This window comes from Sander lucioperca, chromosome 22 (genome assembly GCF_008315115.2).
Source record: "Sander lucioperca isolate FBNREF2018 chromosome 22, SLUC_FBN_1.2, whole genome shotgun sequence".
In the NCBI taxonomy this organism is placed as follows: domain Eukaryota; kingdom Metazoa; phylum Chordata; class Actinopteri; order Perciformes; family Percidae; genus Sander; species Sander lucioperca.
The window spans coordinates 13,408,530-13,428,470 of record NC_050194.1 but is presented as its reverse complement, the minus strand read 5'-3'; the positions used below and the strand labels follow the sequence as shown (position 1 = coordinate 13,428,470).

The 19,941-nt window shown below is 40.3% G+C and overlaps 2 protein-coding genes across 3 annotated transcripts; one reads left to right on the top strand and one right to left on the bottom strand.

The window, feature by feature from the left end:
* The first annotated feature begins 459 nt into the window (after window positions 1–459).
* mmp25b (matrix metallopeptidase 25b) lies at window positions 460–15,161 on the top strand. Its single transcript, XM_031315344.2, has 11 exons — window positions 460–568; window positions 698–789; window positions 2,436–2,568; window positions 2,700–2,844; window positions 3,945–4,246; window positions 4,473–4,655; window positions 5,840–5,924; window positions 6,192–6,274; window positions 6,533–6,685; window positions 12,329–12,622; window positions 12,827–15,161. The coding sequence occupies exons 2-11, from the start codon at window positions 706–708 to the stop codon at window positions 13,075–13,077; spliced, it is 1,713 nt and encodes a 570-aa protein (XP_031171204.1). The 5' UTR covers window positions 460–568; window positions 698–705; the 3' UTR covers window positions 13,078–15,161.
* Window positions 15,162–15,487: 326 nt separating this feature from the next.
* On the bottom strand, window positions 15,488–19,530 carry LOC116061260 (carbonic anhydrase 4-like). Of its 2 annotated transcripts, XR_004896390.1 has the most exons (10): window positions 19,409–19,530; window positions 18,931–19,003; window positions 18,785–18,811; window positions 18,508–18,678; window positions 18,212–18,360; window positions 17,560–17,655; window positions 17,172–17,250; window positions 16,729–16,892; window positions 15,918–16,634; window positions 15,488–15,880 (listed from the first exon to the last, which is right to left on the bottom strand). XR_004896390.1 is itself a non-coding variant. In XM_031315345.1 (9 exons), the coding sequence occupies exons 1-9, from the start codon at window positions 19,457–19,459 to the stop codon at window positions 16,458–16,460; spliced, it is 987 nt and encodes a 328-aa protein (XP_031171205.1). In that variant the 5' UTR covers window positions 19,460–19,530; the 3' UTR covers window positions 15,488–16,457. The 2 variants fall into 2 exon arrangements, 1 of the variants encoding a protein (XP_031171205.1); XM_031315345.1 differs by having other exon boundaries at window positions 15,488–16,634.
* Between the last annotated feature and the right edge of the window lie 411 nt (window positions 19,531–19,941).

Genomic DNA, 19,941 nt, shown 5'->3' with positions numbered 1-19,941 from the left:
TTAAACAAAACCCAAATTCAACAGAAACTCAAAAATCTTATTTTATTTTTCCTTTTCTCTCTTTTATCTGTCATTTCTGGTAAACAATGTAAAAATTGAAGCCTTTCTCTATTCTGTATGAATATCAAAATCAATATCTTCCAATATTTGACACAGAAAGATAGTAGGCTAGGCTAGGCTAGTTGGCCTTACCTTCTGGAAAGGGGCTGCAGAACAAACCCTTTATAAAGGGTAGAAAGTGGAACCAAAATCAGATTTAAATCAATTCAATTCAATTTAGAGATAATGAAGAAGATGCCAAATATAATCAGACGGAGGAGAAAATCATTACTATATTTAATCTTCCCAACTGTAACCTGTAGCAACTCGCACCTGCGCTCCCTCTCTCGATCAAACATCTGTATGATGCGCTACGGGTGGATGAAGAAAACCACAATCAGCGACAAGCTCTGCTGTGAGGGAGGGAGGGAGGGAGGGGGAGGAGGGAGGACAGAGCCAGAGAGAGTCGACTGATCGATCAGCCCAGCCTAGTCCCAAGAGAGACTGAAGCTTCAGAGGAGAAACAACGGTGAGCTTTGTTTCAGTGCTCTTGGCTTTTGGGATGGTTTGGAGGAAACGGATGCAATTAGAAATGAGGAATGTCTCTGTTTTCTCCAAATGAGAAGTGTTCTGAAAATAATGCAGCGTTTCTTTGCAGTGACTGGAATGGAGTTGGGTCTTCTGCTGTGGATGCTTTTGACCTTAACGGGAAGCACATCAGCGGTGCCAGAGCAGTACAGTACAGCGGTGGTGAGTAGTTTTCAAGAGAGAGAGAGAAACATGTAATTGTAGGCTATCAAAACTCTACATTGTTGTAATTATGTAAGCCCGTTGTGTGATTGAGTGCCTATTTACTTGGCATCATAATTGTCTAATTTTCTATTAGACATTTTTTTCTTTTTTCTTCTATAGGCTAGGCTTATTTATGCTCAGTGTAATTCTTACGCGTGATGACAGTTAGTTGATATGTATCATTGATTATATTTGGACTTATGTGCCAAAATAAGCAATTTAAATCCTACCCATGTCCATTTAATAACAAATATGTATTCACACAGTGAGGATGATTTTAAACCATAAGCAGTTTTTTTGGGGGAAAAAGCACTTTGCATACTTGCTTGCATGTGTTGTATCCATTCACATCATCATGTGAATATGTGTGTGGGGCCTTTCTTTGCATCAGTCTTACACAGACTTCTCTCTGATTGATATATGAGCAGGGTGTCATAAAGGAACTTACACATAGCAAGAGGCTGGTGCAAAATGGTGTACAATGTCCATATGACTAATGAGCTTTATGAAAAACAAAAGAAAAGGCATCAATCTGAAATCATACAGCTTAATAAAAATAAGGTCACCTGACTACTTCAAAATATTATTGGTCAAAAAAAAAGTAACTCCAGAAAAAAACAGAACTTGCTAGAAGCAATTTGTTTTGTTGGAAATAAAATATAAGGACTGAGTAGAAAATGAAATTATTTCAGGTGGAGATGTTTTACAGTGTGAAACCACCGAAAGACTGTTGAAAGTGAGCCAACACCTTTTCCTACTTAGAAGGGTGGAGGCAATGCAAGAGGAAGCGTAGGGTTCAAAATCACTTTCCGAAACAGCCTTTGCTTGTTTTGACATAGATACATGCTTAACAGGAATATACCACACCAGATTAATCGTCTTATTTTACATCCAGTTCATTCTCTATGCAGTTGTTCTGAATAGAACAAATTGTCAATCGTACACTGCTTTTATGCCATCAAGCAACTCACTCAACAAGGACAGGATTATGTAATATTAATGAGTAAAAAAGGCTGACCCACTGCATTGTGAGAAACGTACTGGGTCTGATCTATGGTAACAAATAGCCTCCGCATGGCATCGGCATCTGTAATCTTGAAGTCAACTCTGCTCAACTGCTACAACTATTATTTCTAGTCATAGTTATATTATCTTTATTGTTACCAGTGCCACGGTGCATCATGCCAACTGCTATAATTATAATGAATCATATTTCTGTATATTGTCCCAACTGGCAGCAGCAGATGGCCGCCCACCAAGAGCCAGAGTCTGTCTGAGGTTTCTGCCTTTAAAAAGGAAGTTCTTCCTTGCCACACCAAATGCTTGCTCGTGGGAAACTGTTGGGTCTTTGTAAACTATAGAGTGTGGTCTACTATCTGTAAAATGTCCTGAGATAACTCCTGTTGTTATTTGACACAAAATTAAATTAAATTGAAATTGAATTGCACTTGTATTAGAGGTGGATTTCAGCGATACGGTTGGTTCACTGTGGTTAGGAGTGTGTTAATGGTGAAGGTTATTGGCCCTCATCCTGTGCTGTGGTTATCATTTCTGAGAAACAACAGATGACCAAATGCCCTCTGGTTTCCTTGTTTTCTGCGCAGGATTGGTTGAGCAGATATGGCTACCTTGCTCCTCCTGACCCGCGCACAAGTCAACTGCAGACTAAAGACGGGATTGAGAAAGCCATTCGTGTCATGCAGAGATTCGGCGGGGTCCAGGAAACCGGGGTGCTCGGTAACAACCTCTCAACATGAAACTATCAGGACAATATGAGATTTCACATATCTAGGGCCACATGAGGTCAACTTCCTCTAATCTGCTCTTTAGTTTCAGCATACACTATATGTGATCAACTTCTCTTTCAGACAATGAAACCCTCAAACTCATGTCCACGCCTCGATGCTCTCTCCCTGATATTGTCGGTAATGAGGATATGCTGAGGAGGAAGAGGAGGAGGAAAAGATACGCCCTGTCAGGCCTTAAGTGGCACAAGACAGACCTCACATGGAGGTGTGTTTCCTGTCATGCATGTTACATTGTGGCTTTAAGTCATCCCTGTATGAATCATCAAGCTTTGTGTATCATTCACAATTGCGTAAAAAATGACAGCCGTTACATCGGATGCCAAACAAGATTTGAATTATACCCAAAGTATGTTTGGTTTTGATGCCAACAACGTATTAAATACCTTAATAGAGGAAGGTTTTTGGGGAAGCGTACTGTTTTTTGTTCTTTTTATCCAAAGTCACACAATCTTATCAATACCTATTTACATAACAGGCATTAAGAAAAGAAACACAAGATATAATAAGACATAGTTAAATAGCAAAATAAATTAATTATAGTGCTATTTATATTATTCTTATGGTTGAAAAGTGTCATCAAAGGAACAGATGCATTTGTCCATCGCTAAATACTCTCAGACTTTCCTACCTTGTCATTCTGAAGCCAATTCGTTTCTAATAAAGTAAAAAAATGTGGTCACAAAAATATATTTTTTATTTTTAGAAAGGCTCGGTAATTTCATTAAACAGCTGCATTACTCAGTGCACAATATGTGTGAGCATTTCCAGCAACAGGAAGGTGTATGCGGGGTTGTTGCAAAATAAACCACAGGGCCCACTTTGGTCTTTGGTGTTTTTTGCCCCCAACGTCTCCTCCCAGGCAGCGCAGCAATGGTTATGTTTAGGGTTAAGGTTAGGGTTAGCTGCCTGGAAGGCACCTAGTGCAGTTTAGACATTGGTGTGCTTTAACAGTTTTGGACAACAATGCAGCTCTGTGGCACAAATGATTTATATACACAATAAGCTATATCAGGTTTTGGCTACACAGGCAATACTTGTGTTTCATTGTTGGTTTTGGTCTTTTTATTGGATCTGTTTATAATCAGAAAAATAAACAATATGGCCAGATTTATTCTTTAACTTTGTATTAAGCAGGAGAAATAGCATAATTCTCGAAAAGCAAAATATCCCTTTCAGTTGTGGAAATTGTAACTCTTTTAAAAACTCCATCTCGATGAAATTTGGAACATTGTGAAGAGTTTCAGAGAATAATTAAAACATAACAGTCTACAACTGTTAAAAAACTAAATCTATTCTTGTCTGCAGTGTCCACAGCTACCCATCGGCCTCCCTCTCACCCGACATGCCTGACACTTTGGTGGACAACATCCTGACTCACGCCTTCAAAGCCTGGAGCGACGCCGCTCCCTTGACTTTCCGTCGGCTGCCGGGTGACAGCGGGACGGCTGCTGGAGGGGACATCAGAGTGACTTTTGCCCGCTTGCTTCACAACGATGGGTACCCTTTTGACGGGCAGGGTGGCACCCTGGCCCACGCCTTCTTCCCCGGCAGAGATGAAGTGGCGGGTGACACACACTTTGATGATGATGAGATCTGGAACTATAGAGGTATGATTGAAATCATGATGGATAGATTTATGATGAATAGAAGACCTGTTATCAAGATGATAGTCTGTACAATGATAATGAAAAACTGATCCATTGTAATTAAAAAAAGGAAACCTTGGTGACTAAAGCAAAAGAGGTAAAGACGTCTGCCTATTCAGTGACATCAAACCTTCAAATCATGGTTGTTTATGTGTTCCAGTAACACTTTTTCTTCACACTTCCTCAGGTCTCAGCAGTGGCAGCACAGACCTGTTCACAGTTGCAGTGCACGAGTTTGGCCACGCGCTGGGCCTGTCCCATTCCTCCACTGATCCGTCCATCATGAGGCCGTACTACCAGGGTCCTGTGGGAGACATTGGCAACTTCCGGTTGGCCCTGGACGACAAGCTGGCCATCCAGCAGCTTTATGGTCAGTAACCTGTTGGACTGACTACAATCTGGATCAGAGTACAGAGTATCAGGGTCACTGATATGTATGTACAGTATTTATTGATATGTGGTGTTTTTCATGTTTGTCTGATATTAAATCTTAGTTTAAAGATGAAAACGTGAACTCCTGTGCGGAGCTTAGAATGGCTTACTGTATATTCTCGCAGTTGTACAGGATGTTGCAGTCCTCCAACTGCTTTGTTCTATGGTTTTAATTTGGCTAAAGAAAATACTGACATAAACAGAGAGAGACATCTGAGGCTGATATGAATGTCATTAGTTTTGTAGGTAGTCAGGGGTTAACCCATGAATATCTGAACCAAACTGCATGGCAATCCATCCAATAGTTGTGCCAATAATTTCCAGTCTTGGCCAATGTGGTAGACCAGCCAACCATCAGGCAGACCAAAATTGCTATTACCACGCCACTAACATGGCTACAATCTCCCTAAATTTCCTTTTGGCCTTAAATCCTGTCCATGATTCAAGATTCAAGATTCAAAATCCTTTATTAATCCCACAATGGGGACGTTCACACTGTTGAAGCAGCAAGGGATAGGAGGAAAAGTACAAGACACAGATAAACAAACAATAAATAAATACAAGTAAAGATAATGCATATTGAAATTGTAAAATGTATTTACAATACTGCACAGTCACATTTTTCTTCTTCTTGACATTACTAGATTTATTGTGGTATAAAATGCTTACTGTACATGTAAACATGCCCACTGATGGTTTGTAGTAGACAAAGGCCTTCCTACTGTAATGGAGTACATTAAAGTGGCTCTGAAAAAAAGTAGAAAATGTTGATGATGGTTACTTATTGTATATGTGATGATAGTTTGTATTATAGTAAGTAAAGGTTTAAGAAAATTCTTAAATGTTAATTTTTCATTGCATGAAGTATATAAAAGGCAACAAAAACCAATCAAGATGGCCAAAAAAAAACTCTGATAAAATTGGTTACAGGTCTGGTAATGTGTGTGTAAAGGTGCGCTCACACACAGGCATTTCAACGGTTTCCTTCCTTGTGTTTGCATCCTGTGTGTCAAGCTCCCCTGGCTACTGAAGAGAATGTGGGTTGCTTGTACAATTTTTGTAGTGCTGTCATCAGCTTTCACCGCCTCTTCAACATTGTCTGCTGTTGCCACTCTGTTGTAGGTGTGAAGGATGGGGGACCACAGGGGGGTGTTGATCCTGACCTCCCACACCTGCCCAGTCCACCTCCTACAAGACCAACACAGCCGTGAGTAGAGTAGAGCCACAGGAAACAATAAAAACTACTCCAGACAATAAGCACTTATCATTTGCATTTACAAACTATGAATATCCCATCAATGCACTCAGTTTACTCATAAATGATGATGAGTCTAAGACCAGTGGATGCAGATAAAGGCCTTCTGCTCAATCCTCACTGTGACAGTTTGGTCTTGTTTCGCCCTCTAGTGAGTCTTTATTAAACTACATCCTGTGAAATATAATTTGACCTGAGTTTTAACTTTTTCTGTTCCAGTTCTGACCCCTTAATCAACGAGCGCTGTCAGGGAGGCTTTGACGCAGTGGCAAATATCAGGGGAGAGGTCTTCTTTTTTAAAGGTAACCATCAGGGATGCACAAAATAGAGACATTTTACAAAGTAAAAATTTACTTTAAAATCTCCCAAATCATTTTTTTACATTGTCCATTTAAAAAAACGATATTTAGAATTGGCTGGTATTTTAGTTTCATACATAGACTCCTCTTTATCATCTGTAGTGTGTGTGTGTGTGTGTGTGTGTGTGTGTGTGTGTGTGTGTGTGTGCTTATGTGTGTCTGAAGTGACACATGTCATGTTCACTTGCTTCTCTTGGAAAGGTGAACAATTCTGGAGAACTAAGCGAGACGGGTCTCTGGTGTCCCTCAATCCGGCTCAGATCAAAAACTTCTGGATCGGCCTCCCGCCAGGAACCAACAAGGTTGACGCCGTGTATGAGAGAAAGAGCGACAGCAGTATCATCTTCTTTATTGGTAAGAAAATAAATCTTGCAGTTGTGAGCATGAATGGTTCTTCTCACGTCTTTGTTTGATGTTATTTTAAGATGAAATGTTAGCATGGTCCCTGTAGAACAAGAGCTTTGTTTAACTAATAATATCAAGTGGGAATCATTGCACTGCATTGCAATACCAACCACCCTTGAAACACAAAACGTTTACAAACTTCTTTTAGACAAGTCGATTCTGAATTCCCACCCTTTCCACGACGCTAAAGTTGGCATCCGATTCGCAGCTTCCGATTCGGCAGTTAAGGGGAAATTTAAGGGGAACTTAAAACTGTCCGATTTACATCGCTAAGTGACTGATCCTCCGTTTTTTGAACCTCTTACTGTATTGAATGAGTGTTAGTCATTAAGGTAAATTATTAATTATGTCTAAAACACACTTTTAGTGAGACACTTTTTTATGAGAACACAATAAAGGGAGATTTTACTGTTTTTTGCATATGTAGACCACATTAGACCAGGTCTAGATTCAAAACCTCAATACCTAGACTGGTCAAATCAGGACTACATTATCCCAGAGAGTCTAAGGAGTGTTAAGAACACATTTTCAGATTTGTGAAAGCTTTATTCTATTTGTGAAAATGCAATAAAGGGGGATTTTACTGGTTTTTTTGTTATGGCTGTGACTAAGACCCAGAACAGAGAGGATCACAACACGAACACAATTAGGAAGGTTTTTAAGTGTCTTTAATTAATGATCACAAAAGAAATCAACGTAGGAAGGTCAGCTTGCAGCGCTGGCGGTGAGGTCAGGATTGCAGCGGACGAAGAAGGATGTCGTGTGTCCGAAAGCTCACAGGGATCCGGGAAGAGGGTGGCACGGCTGAGACGCGAGGAGCTTGTTGAACAGCGGCAAACGGCGAACAGGTCTAGATGTTAGTCTGAAGCAAGAGAAGAGGAAACAGATAAGTACTGAGCTCGAGGAACAACAGCAGGCAAAAAACACTCACTAGAATTACTACGAGGTACAGCAGAGAGCCAAGTTACCACTATGGTAAACGAAACGATCTGGCGCCGAATGCAGATTCCAACGGGGCTAAAAACTGCAGCCGTAATTAACAGAATCTGTCCCAGCTGAGCAGCGGTGATGAAGAATAGCCAGCAGCCGTGCAGGTAGGTCGCTCGCCCGGCCACGCCCCCTGACCTATACTCCGCCCCTCTGGCAAGACAGACACACAAACAGGGGAAAAAAACAAGGGGAGAGAGGGAAAACCTGGGGAAAACAGACAAAAACAAACACCCCCAGGACAGCTGTCCATGACATTTTTCACACAGACCACATTGGACCAGGTCCAGATCCAAAACCACAATAAGACTTATCAAATAAGGACCAAATTATCTCAGAGAGTCTAAGGAGTCTTAAAAACACAATTTCAGATTTGTGAAAACTTTATTCTATTTGTGAAAATGCAATAAAGGGAGATTTTACTGTTTTTTGCATATGTAGACCACATTAGACCAGGTCCAGATCCAAAACCACAATACCTAGACTTGTCAAATCAGGACTAAATTATCCCAGAGAGGCTAAGGAGTCTTAAAAACACAGTTTGAGATTTGTGAAAGCTGTATTCTATTTGTGAAAATGCAATAAAGAGAGATTTTACTGTTTTTCAAACAGTCCAGATCCAAAACCACTACACCTAAACTTGTCAAAACTGGACAAGAATTAACCCAGAGAGGCTAAAGAGTCTTAAAAACAGATTTCAGATTAGTAATGTTTTTATAGCAGGTCCACTGTTTTATTTATTGCCACAGCATGGCCTTTGCTAATTGGCATTCAACGTAGAAGTCCACGTCTCTCCATGTCATTTCTTATATCCATGAGCAGGTCTTCCTTCTCACTTCAAAAGAAAAGTAGAAAAAGTTATTTTTACCTTTTGGAAACCTGGTCTAATGTGGTCTACATATGCAAACAACAGTAAAATATCCCTTTATTACATTATCACAAATAGAATAAAGCTGTCACAAATCTGAAACTGTGTTTTTAAGACTCCTTAGACTCTCTGGGATAATGTAGTCCAGATTTGACAAGTCTAGGTATTGTGGTTTTGGATCTGGACCTGGTCTAATGCGGTCTACATAGGGCTGGGCGATATATCGATATTAACAATTATATCGATATATTTTTAAACGTGATATGGAATTAGACCATATCGCATATATCGATATAGTTCAAATTTGCGCTGTGATCCTTGCTCCAAGCAAGCTGCTGACCCGGCGGAGCTCTCTGCACTGCTCCCCGCGCCCCGACCCTTCTCGTTCATGCACAGAGGGGGGAGGGGCAGGAACAGACACTCAGCCACTCTATAACAAACATAAAGCAACAACGTCTGCGGAGTGTGCGGAGGAGGAATTGGTTAGTAAAAGAAAAACCAGTGGCTCAGTAATTTGGAGATGGTTCGGATTCAAAGTATCAGATGGGCAACAAAATCACGTTATATGTAGGGAGTGCCATGAACAAGTTACAGCCAGGGGTGGAAGCACTACAAATCTTTTTCACTACCTAAAACAGCGGCACAAACTGCAATACGAAGAGTGTGTGAAACTGCGCGCTGCAGAAGCCCCAGCCGCAAGCCATCGACAACCCGAAAAAGCTCCAGCCCCGAAACAAAGCTCACTGCAAACTTATTTTTCCCGCAGTGTGCCTTATGAAAAGAAAAGTGACAAGTGGTGTACTATAATGGTGTCACGGACTAGCTCTGAAAACTACTCGACAAAAGTCTGGAGTTGACGGAAATATGCGTGGTCAAAGCACCGGGTGTGAACGGTTTCATTTCCTATAAGTTCTTCACAATAAAAGTCCTCCGTTATTTTGGTATTTGAATGTTTTTATTATGAAGCAGCAACATCCGGAAATGTTGTGGATTCATTAGCAGTTGTCGGTACACGATCCGTTCTGCCTGCACGATCCGTTCTGCGCATGCGCAAAATGTTCGCGCATGCGCTGTTGTACGAGGATTTACGACACTACACGATCTGTTCCACGCTTCCGGTCGACAGCCAAGCTAACGTTAGTTTAGCTAACAGCTAATTCGGCTAACTGCTAGCTGAGACAGCATGTAATAACTTTAAAAGACCCTCAAAATAAAACGTGAAAATAACCGTTAACATATATAACAGCTGTTACGTCAGTTCTACTTTACTTGTGCTCATTTAAAATACAATCACTCAATACTTGTCTTTATTGTTATTACTGTGAAGTCTTAATTAGCTGTAGCCTGCTTTTCCCATTACGTTTGAGTTAACGTTATTTTAGACTGAATCTAGCTGTCAGCTAGCAGTTAGCCGAATTAGCTGTTAGCTAAACTAACGTTAGCTTCCCGGTGGAGGCTAGCCATAGGCTAGCGTGGAACAGATCGTGCAGGTCGTATCCTCGGTAAAACAGTATTATCTTGCGCATGCGCAGAACGGATCGTGCAGGCAGAACGGATCGTGTACCAACAGCAGTAACGTAATGTGACTCCTATAAGCATTGTGCATTGTTTCTTAGCAACAGCATTCTTTGACAAAAGCTGTCCAATAGGGATGGGCGATACCACACTTTTAGGATTCGATACGATACCGATACTTTTTCTTGCATTTTCATCGCTATCGATACCGATACCGTTAATTTCTTATTGGCAATTTTTGTCAGTAAAAATATTATTACATTTAAGACAAATCACAAGACAAATACAGACCATTTATACAAAATTTATTATGGTCAATACATAAGAACTGGATACAGTGTTCGGCGGGAAGCCCCGTATGTTCCAATGAGAGTGCTCAAAAGCGCATAAAGCAAACATGGAGCTCGGCTCTTCCGCATTGTTGGCCCATAACGCTGGTTGGCTCACGATGGGCATGCGCACTAGCAACAATTTGTTTGCGTTGTCGTAGCAACCGGTAGCAACATGCGCGTTCATGAGCTTCTCTGTCGTGTCTCTTACTGGCGAACTCATGAACTCGCCGTTTTCATTGTCTAAAATATTCACTAACGTTAAACATTGTTTTCGTTGTTCCCGATCGTTTACATGCTTAGCTAAATAAACGATAGATGTATTTAGTTAGACAACCAAGGAGATTTAATAATTATGTTGTGCTACTAGCTAGCTACCTACTAACTAGCGCTAGCTAGCTGTTAGCCTGTAGTTTTGTGAACAGAGCTCATCCATGGCTTCAGCTCTCATCCACGTTACAAGCTTTACAGCATACAGCCCTCGGATGTATTATAAGAGAGAACCAAGGCGATGTAATCACTATGTATGTAGTAACGTTATGTAGGCATATAGCTAGCTATGTATAGATCTTAATACAGCCATGCTAGCTACCCCTGATGTTAATGTTAATGTTAACTAGCTAGCTAGCCGGTAGCCCGCCAGTTTGGGAAACGCTAATGACGTTACATCCACGTAGCTAACAGGCTTTACAGCAGCTACATACATACATCCCTGGGATGTATCATGACTTCATAAGATAATACCATGGACGTATTCATAGAACACATGGTGAATTACAATCATTAGCTATATCCATTATTACAGCTAGCTACATGAGCTCGGGAGAACACATCATGTGAGCGGGCGGGCGCAGTCCCGCAGCTCTGCTCGCGTCCACTATGCGCGTTCATCATGCCAAATTTAATAATTCTGGATTCGCTTCTAGTGAATGTTAAAAATGTTAAAAACGTAACGTTTTAAACAAGGACCCTTTCAGTGTTCGGGCTGGTAAGTTGATATACCCAGAAAAAATTATCCGCTGAAATATAGACGTTTCTTTCGCCATGCAAAGTCTATGTGAAAAGTCTTTCTGGGCCATGGGGTGCAGTACCACCGTTATCCGCTAAGCCCATGGTGGCTTTTAGACTCGGCGCTCTTCCTGGGGGCTTGGTTGACACTCATTCGCTCGTCTCCTGTTACGTGACATGGGCAAGCTCAATACGCTGCCAGGTACAGGGGTGTCCCGGCACATAGTAATTTAAGTAAGTAATCTAAAACAGCTGAAAGTGATGCATACACCCCCAATTATTATTTTTTAGTTTATATCGATATTTTTTTAAGAAAATCAATGCCAAATGAGTAGCGTGAGTATATCGATCTATCGATACCACAGGATCGATACGCCCATCCCTACTGTCCAATCCGTTACAAGGAATGTTTTACAATCCACCCGCCACGTGGCTGGTATACAAGGCAAATTTCCCACCCTGTACATGTCATATTTGGTTTTGACTTTGACTGAACATTTGCTCTCACTTTGCGAAAAAAATATCAGGATATATATCGTATATCGATATTCAGCTTAAATATATCGGGATATGACTTTTGGTCCATATCGCCCAGCCCTAGGTCTACATATGCAAAAAAACAGTAAAATCTCCCTTTATTGTGTTCTCATAAAGACAATAAAGCTTTCACAAATCTAAAAGTGTGTTTTAGACTTAATTAATAATTTACCTTAATGACTAACACTCATTCAATACAGTAAGAGGTTCAAAAAACGGAGGATCAGTCACTTAGCGATGTAAATCGGACAGTTTTAAGTTCCCCTTAAATTTCCCCTTAACTGCCGAATCGGAAGCTGCGAATCGGATGCCAACTTCAGCGTCGTACACTTTCCTTCGTCTGTCCAGGATCTCAGTACTGGGTCTTTAAGGACACAGTGGCTATGAGCGGCTACCCTCGGCCCCTCTCCGAATGGGGCATGAGGACAAAGAGCGGGGTGCTGGTGGACAGGGTGGACGCAGCCTTCATCTGGGCCCACAACGGCAAGACCTACCTGTTCAGTGGTGGGGAGTTTTGGAGGTTTGACGAGAGCCGTAAGGGCGAACAGGTGACCAGACAGCCGGAGTCGGGTTACCCGCGGGACAACAGCCTCTGGGAAGGAGTGCCCGCCCACATGGATGACATCATCAGCTGGGGAGAAGGTAACATAAGCACCCATTGTGTTCAGAGGCATAAATATGTGATGAGTTTCTGGCACGTGTGCTAGTTAAATAAACAAAACCACTGAGGTTTTTTTAAGGTTGATGGCATTTTGGTATGGAAGGTATGAAGTGTTCAAGTAACGGAAATATAATTGATCTTAAATTAGAAATCACTATTGTCCTGCTGTTGCTGCTGCTCTTTAGGAGATGCCTACTTCTTCAAGGACAACCTTTACTGGGTGCTGCAGAACGGAGGACTGAACCAAGCTGTCGTCACTCCTAAATCCATCGCTGTAGACTGGCTCAGATGTCCAGCTCCTCCTTCTGCAACCTCCCATCCTCAATCCCCAAAGGAGTGCCTCTGTGACTTGAATGCATCATCACCATTTCTAAGAGGCAGCTGGCTCCACTTGATCTCTGTTATATTGGTAATTAATGAATTTGTTAGAGAATAGATGGATGAATAGATGAATTTGTTTGAAACCAAGTGGCTGTTTATGTACTACTTTTGTTGAGGGTAATGGAGGCTCTTTACATCATTATACTCACAGTACATTACAATCCACAAGCTGGTTTCAAATTACACATTATGTCATAAAATGTTAAATATCCACTTTATACTTTAGTATAAGGCCAGTGCCACTGAAAATACTTTCCCTCTTTCAGAAGATATTGCTGACCCATGAAAATAGTCCATTTGTGTCCAAAATCACTCACTACTCACTATTAGCTCACTTTATAGTGAGTAGTGAATGGGTGAATGATTTCGGACACGGTCTACATTTTGCGTCCTTCTGCCATCCTGCTATAGAATTTCACCCCCTCCATTTTCAAGTATTTGGATTACAGAGCCTGTACAGGATAACAATGCAACACAGAAATCCAGCACCAGGCTGCTATCTCATAATGAGGCTCTACACAACCATTGGCCACACAAACATACTGAAGTGCAACTGTCAATTTCTTTATCAGAGCTAAATGTTTTTTTAATTCAGATATAGCCTACATACACTGCAGTACAAACATAAATATGGTAAATTATACTTGCAGACTGGGTTGTGGTTTTTTGTTGCCCCATTTTTATATTTTTGGGTTTGATGTTGTACGTGTAACTGGTTTTCACTCACTAACACGTGAATGATCAAGAACAAAAATCACCTTTTTATTGGTCATTAAGCTGATTTTATTTTCTTGACTGTATTAATGCAACAGTTCTGCAAACAGAGATGTGGACTCAGCAACAGGTACTCAGTCAGTGGGGGGGCAATCTAAGCCTTTTTTGATGACTAAAAAAGTGCATAATTACTGCACAGAAGTAGCCGTTGTGACATCTTTACACAGTCAAGCCTTATTTTCTTCATATTTTAGTTATTTTACACTGATTTAATTACTATCATGTTACAAACAATTATGTTATTCTTGTATTTTATTATTTTAATTTCTATTTGAATCCATCACTGTGATCCTTTTGAGGGGGAGCTCTGCAGATGTAATGCAGTAAATCATTCTTAAAGGTAGTAGAGTTTAGGGATTTTGATTAAAATGTAATGTTCTTTTCTCAGGTTAGACCAAATGTAGTTACTATGCATTGGTATGTATGGACAATTTGTAAGTGACTATTAAAAAATATCAGTAAACAGAGTTCTTAATATTACTTTCCTCTTCAGTGCGGTGTGTCTGAAAATGATCTCTTGATCTCAGCACCTTCCGAAGCGGCGTTATTCAAGACACACATGCCATGATAAATCTTGATAATAGAGTACATGTTGATCTCCAGTTACAGCCCTGTAACCAAACTAGATAACTGATTGGTGTCTTTATTAGCAACACCACATCCTCTGAGACATGACATACTAATCTTAGTGACATTGAATCCGAGAAGTTACAGCAGGTCAGAAGTACAATGATAAAAAAATTGTCGTTTAGCCTGATGAACGAGGGTATCTATTGTTCCTCAGTGTTGGTTCACATTTGTCTTCTGACTCACTGGTTAAGATTGATTGCTACAAGAACTAGCAGCTCTGCTGTTACAGTAAACTCCTGGAACACCAAAGTAAAGTGATGCATAATGAGTACTGAAAACTTGATTTAACTTTTAAATATGACAATGAGTTACTTTGCTTCAAAGTTCACAATGACATGAAAAATTGTGCATGCTTACTTCAAAGGCCTTCATCTTTTTTTTTTTTTAACATGGAATAAATTGTCATCTAGTTAACCATCAAATCTTTAGTTCGAAGCACATTCAAGTTATTCAAGTGAGTTACAGGTTGCATAGGAGTATTTATTTTGTATGTATGTTGTATTTTTCTAGATGAGCTCTACGTTGCTGAGGAATGAGAAACACTTGCATCCTCACAGACGTCACTTATAAAGAAGCTAAGTGACTTAGAATTAAAATTTGATCATGCTACATTTGAACTTCTGAACTCTAAAGTATGATCAGATGCTCACGTAGTAAAGAATAAAGAATGAAAAGCCCTCTATCAAGGAATGTTCTAGTTTGAGGATTAGCGTTACTGACACTAAAATTCAAATGGAAGTAACAAAACAAAAATGAAAGTGTGATCTTTGAAGTAAAGTACACCTTGTTCGATAAGTACAACAGGCTTTTCTGCCATCTATTGTTTTGTGAATTATAAGGTCAAGGCCTCTCAATAACCCCGCCTCAAGTGTCTGGTTCAAGTTCAGTCCAGGTGCAACAATAGGGATCAAATTTGATGCTGTTACATAATGCCATTTAAAAAAGAAAAGAAAAAAGGTTTACTCACTAGAAATTTTCCACAATTTTCCAACATTCATTTAAAGCATTCTGATGCATGTTTGATCCACAATATCACAGTAAATATGAATGAAGAAAATAGATTGACACAAGATCATTTTAATTTAGAAACACTTGACATGAGGTCAGCTCTGTTACATGTGCAAGTAGTGCAACATAGTGCTTAAAGATAACATGTAACTTATATTATTGTAATAAATAATGTCGTTCATTCAATTGACTGACGCGTCAAATCTTCATTACACCCACTGAATGAGTGAGTGTTCCGCTTGGCAACATGGCTACATTTCATCTGCTAACAGTATCTGCACTGACGAGGACAAAAATAAAAGCAAATCAGGGTCCAAAATAAGGGAATATAAAAATACAAAAATCTAATTGAAAATGAAATTTTATTCTGCAACATTTATTTGTACAGATTTGAGTTGTAACTCTCTAGACAGATATGTGCCGGCAGATTGTGATGCAACTCAATACTTACACACTCAAAATTACATTGCCAGAATTCTAAACTACCATTACTACCCAGTGAACTTAGTGCATGTGCATATCTTTTTTTCAGGCACCTGAATGAAGCTTTGGTAGTGCAGAAACAGACAATGAGCTGTGCTTCAATTCTCAATACAACATTCTAAATTCTTGTGTGAATCATGTCTAACATAAATCTATTAAGCAAGAGGTGCAATCATGCATACAACCGATTAAAAATCATATAATGAATAAATAATTTTTTACAGAAACATTATGATGGACTACCACATCAAAGCAAGGCAGCCATCATCATATGTTAACATTATTAATGCATATATTGCAAGTACTTGTGGTAGGCTCAATTTTGCTTGGTTGTGATCTTATGTGTACTTAATCCTACATTCAGAATTTAGGGGACTAAGAATGAGTAATTCATTGCATACTTTATGTATTAACAATGTGGACACTGCTAAAGTCAGACAAACCACATTGACAAAATTATGGCAAAAAGGTGTATTTTCATCGCAAAGAGATTTACCAGCAACACCATAAGTTGCTGAGACACCACCACCTTTCATGGCCCTAACTCCTCCCAAGAACCAGGCTCAGAGCCATCAGAGCCAGAGAGTAGCAGGCTTTGGAGGTAGAGCTGGCAGCCTGTGTTGTGACACGTTGCGCTGGCTGGATGTCTCTGTAGACATTAATTATAAAAGGTGATGTGCTGTTGGAGAGGCGTACCGTTTTGCTGAAGAGGTCAATCTAGAAACAAGATGTGAAGCACTGTTAGAGCAATTGTGCTGACCGGTCCTGGCCATTGTACTTAAAGACACACCAGGAAAAAAAAACTACTCACCACGTCTTTGCTGACTTTTATTGTGTCCTTAAACACAGTCCAAACCACAGCCTCGTTGCAATTGGGGGTGGTCAAGGAGCCAAGGTAGCGGTAATACTTGGTGCGATCCACCCCGGTCAGGAGATCATCCAGGGAAATTCCAGGTACCACTGTAACATTTTCGTCTGAGGACAGAAACATGAACTCTAAAGAGACTGGAACTTTTACACATTTTTTTTAAAGATTTCTTTTGGGGATTGCCTGACCTGAGGGGAGAGAGAGGGGGGACGATGTGCAGCAAGGGCCGCGGTTCGGACTCGAACCTGGGCCACTGCGTTAAAGACTGAGCCTTAGTATATGGGGCGCACGCTCAACCAGGTGAGCTAACAGGGCACCCAATACACATTTTATTCAAACACATTGGATCAACTTCTCCACGAGAAAAGGGTAAAGTATCTCCTTACCGCTGTTTGGGATGTTTGTCAGGTAGGAGCTCAAGGTGTGCCAGCTTGCAGGTTGGCCAGTTGCATTACCCGACATTTCCTGTAAATTGCACACATTGTCATTACGCTCAATCGTTTGGAACAAATGCTCTATGGGAGGGTGAATCATAAATAAACAAACAGTGGAGTCACACATTAAACTAAAGAGAACATCCTAAACTATGCAGTTCAACAGCTCCAAGGAACAGAAATAGAATGCAAAAGTTTTTTTTTTTTTTAAATAGCATTTGACATTTTACAAAAATTTACTGAGGTAAAGAAGTGGATGATACATAGAGCAAAGAGATTTGAGATTGATACAATACAAGTATTTTGGTGTTACAAAACCTTGAAATGCATCTTTTCTCACCTCAATCAAGAAACCAAGAGCAGCAAGTCCTGTAGAGTCTGCAACAGCCTGAGTTGTGTTCCGATTATAGGATGCCTTGCTGTTTACAATGTGTAACTGGGGGAGTCAAGTAAAAAACAAATATTTGGTAAGATTTTATAATACTTACAGGGTAATAAACGACCACTTACTGGGTAAGTTCTACATTTAAGTACAGCACAGCCTCTGAAGTTGTTTTGAGTTGTTCTGGATGATTAGACCTCTGCTCATGTTGAAGGTGGGCCAGAGCTTTGATGGGAATCTATTAGGTCACAAATCTTCATTTACCAGTAAGAATGACAAATGTGTGATTTGTCCTGCCCTAACAGGTGCAACACAGCGAACAAGAAACTCAGGAAGATGTCAAATCAATCAGTCCATACACACCCACACAGTCCTGGGAAGTGGTTTAATCAGCCAGATTAACTGAAAACACCTGCATGAGTGTTGATGGCCTTTATTAAGTACCAGTAGGATCCATTAAGTATTTATATCTGTATTCATTCAACGATATTACACTGTAGGTGTCAGGTAATTACCCTGTAAATAGCAGGCTGTCTTATAAAGTATTACCAAATAGTGTAATATTAATTTAATAATGGCAAAACTAACGTCATCATGAAACAATTACTACCTCCATGGGATAGCGCTTGCCATCCACGGTGTGCTCGGAGCCGGGGACAGAGGTGCCATTACCCCAGTGCAAGTGGAACTGCAGGCTGTCGTAGTCCTCAGACAGACCTCCTCCTGAAATCCTCACACCGCTGTCGAGGATGACTTTGACTGGAAGAGGTTGGAAAAACAGAATGGACCATTAAGTCAAAACCCCCTAAAATTGCAGAATGGTATTTTTAAGCCTCAAGAAAATTATAACTTCAAAGGAAATTATTCAAAAGCTCAATACTTTTCTGTCCGCAACCCACTCCTCACCTGTGTGGCCAGTGTTTTTGATCGTTGTCATTGTGGATTTGCTGCTGTAGTTATGAAAGGTGAATGCAGTCAGATTGGAGTCAATTTGGGCAGATGCTGAGACGATGTTAATGGGCGACTGCCGGCTGCCATTGCAATGTGAAGCAGCAATGGTTGGCCAAGTCGTGTCATCTATAAATAGAAACAAGACTTTATGTAGGCTAGCTGCGGAGTAGCTGCGGTGAAGATGTTAACATGATAATGTGGCCATTTAGAAATACATGGAGATTCTACTCACTGCAGTGTGGCTCATGATAACACCAGGCTGGAGAAGAAAAAAACGCATTTAGTTATTCTCATTCATGACAAACAATCTACAAAGAGACGCACCGTTAATCCAAAGAGCCAATGTAGATTAAACAAAAAAGTTCCTTCAATACCTACCGATTGGACTTGACTCACAGTGGGCGCTGGGCACGAATACGCACACAGCGATCGCAGCTACAATCCAGTTCATCTTAGAACAACAGAAAAACAAACTCACTCACCACTTGTTTCACCAATACAAATGAGCACCCACATTAAACCCTCGACAAGAAACAGGACTATAGCCATGCAAATGTCTGAATAGGAGAATAAAATCAACGTGTTTAATTTTAGTGGATTTCAAATTGGCATGACATGAAGCCAAATTTATTAATTAGTTATTAATTAATTATAAATTAAAAAAACCAATTACGCACACATTTTAAATATCATATGCACTTTTTACAATAATTGAAATAATCTCTAACGTATGTAAAATTTGAAAACGATACTGGAAAGAAAACAACAGAGACCCCTTTTAAGCAAAAAAAGAGTCCGTTTTAGACAGGAGGTCTTTTGGCCACAGCTACATGAGCTGAGCAGCAGAGTGTCCTACCTTTGACGCACCTGTTCTCCGTTTGCTAACACCTGTGGAATCTCTCATCATTCCTCTTTTTATTTGCTGAGCCCATCCTCTAGCTGCTCAGAAACCGCGTCTATCGGATGTTTGATCAGAGGGAGAGTTTTTTTTTTTTTAAAGAGCTATCACTAAAAGTTGGACCCATGACTTATGACGGGAAGTATAAATCTGCCAGTAATTCTGTAAGAGTTAACTTTAACTAGAATGAATGCCTCGCTTTGGTATGCCTCATATTGTATAGCTAATATACTGTATGTATGGATATTTCAAAGGAAATGAATAAAATGTATTATTTTATCTATATTTTTGCTATTTTAAATTTTTTGTTTTGCCACCTCCATAAAGTTTTCTTGGACTCCTCCATTGTTGGATGCATTAACGACGACAACAAGTACAAGTACAGAGGATTGATAGAGAGCTTCATCAATCTCCATGACCAGACATGGTGCTGGGCTACCAGGGGGGGAAAGGAGGCCCCCTGTCCCCGTTCCCATCCAAGGGGAAGAAGT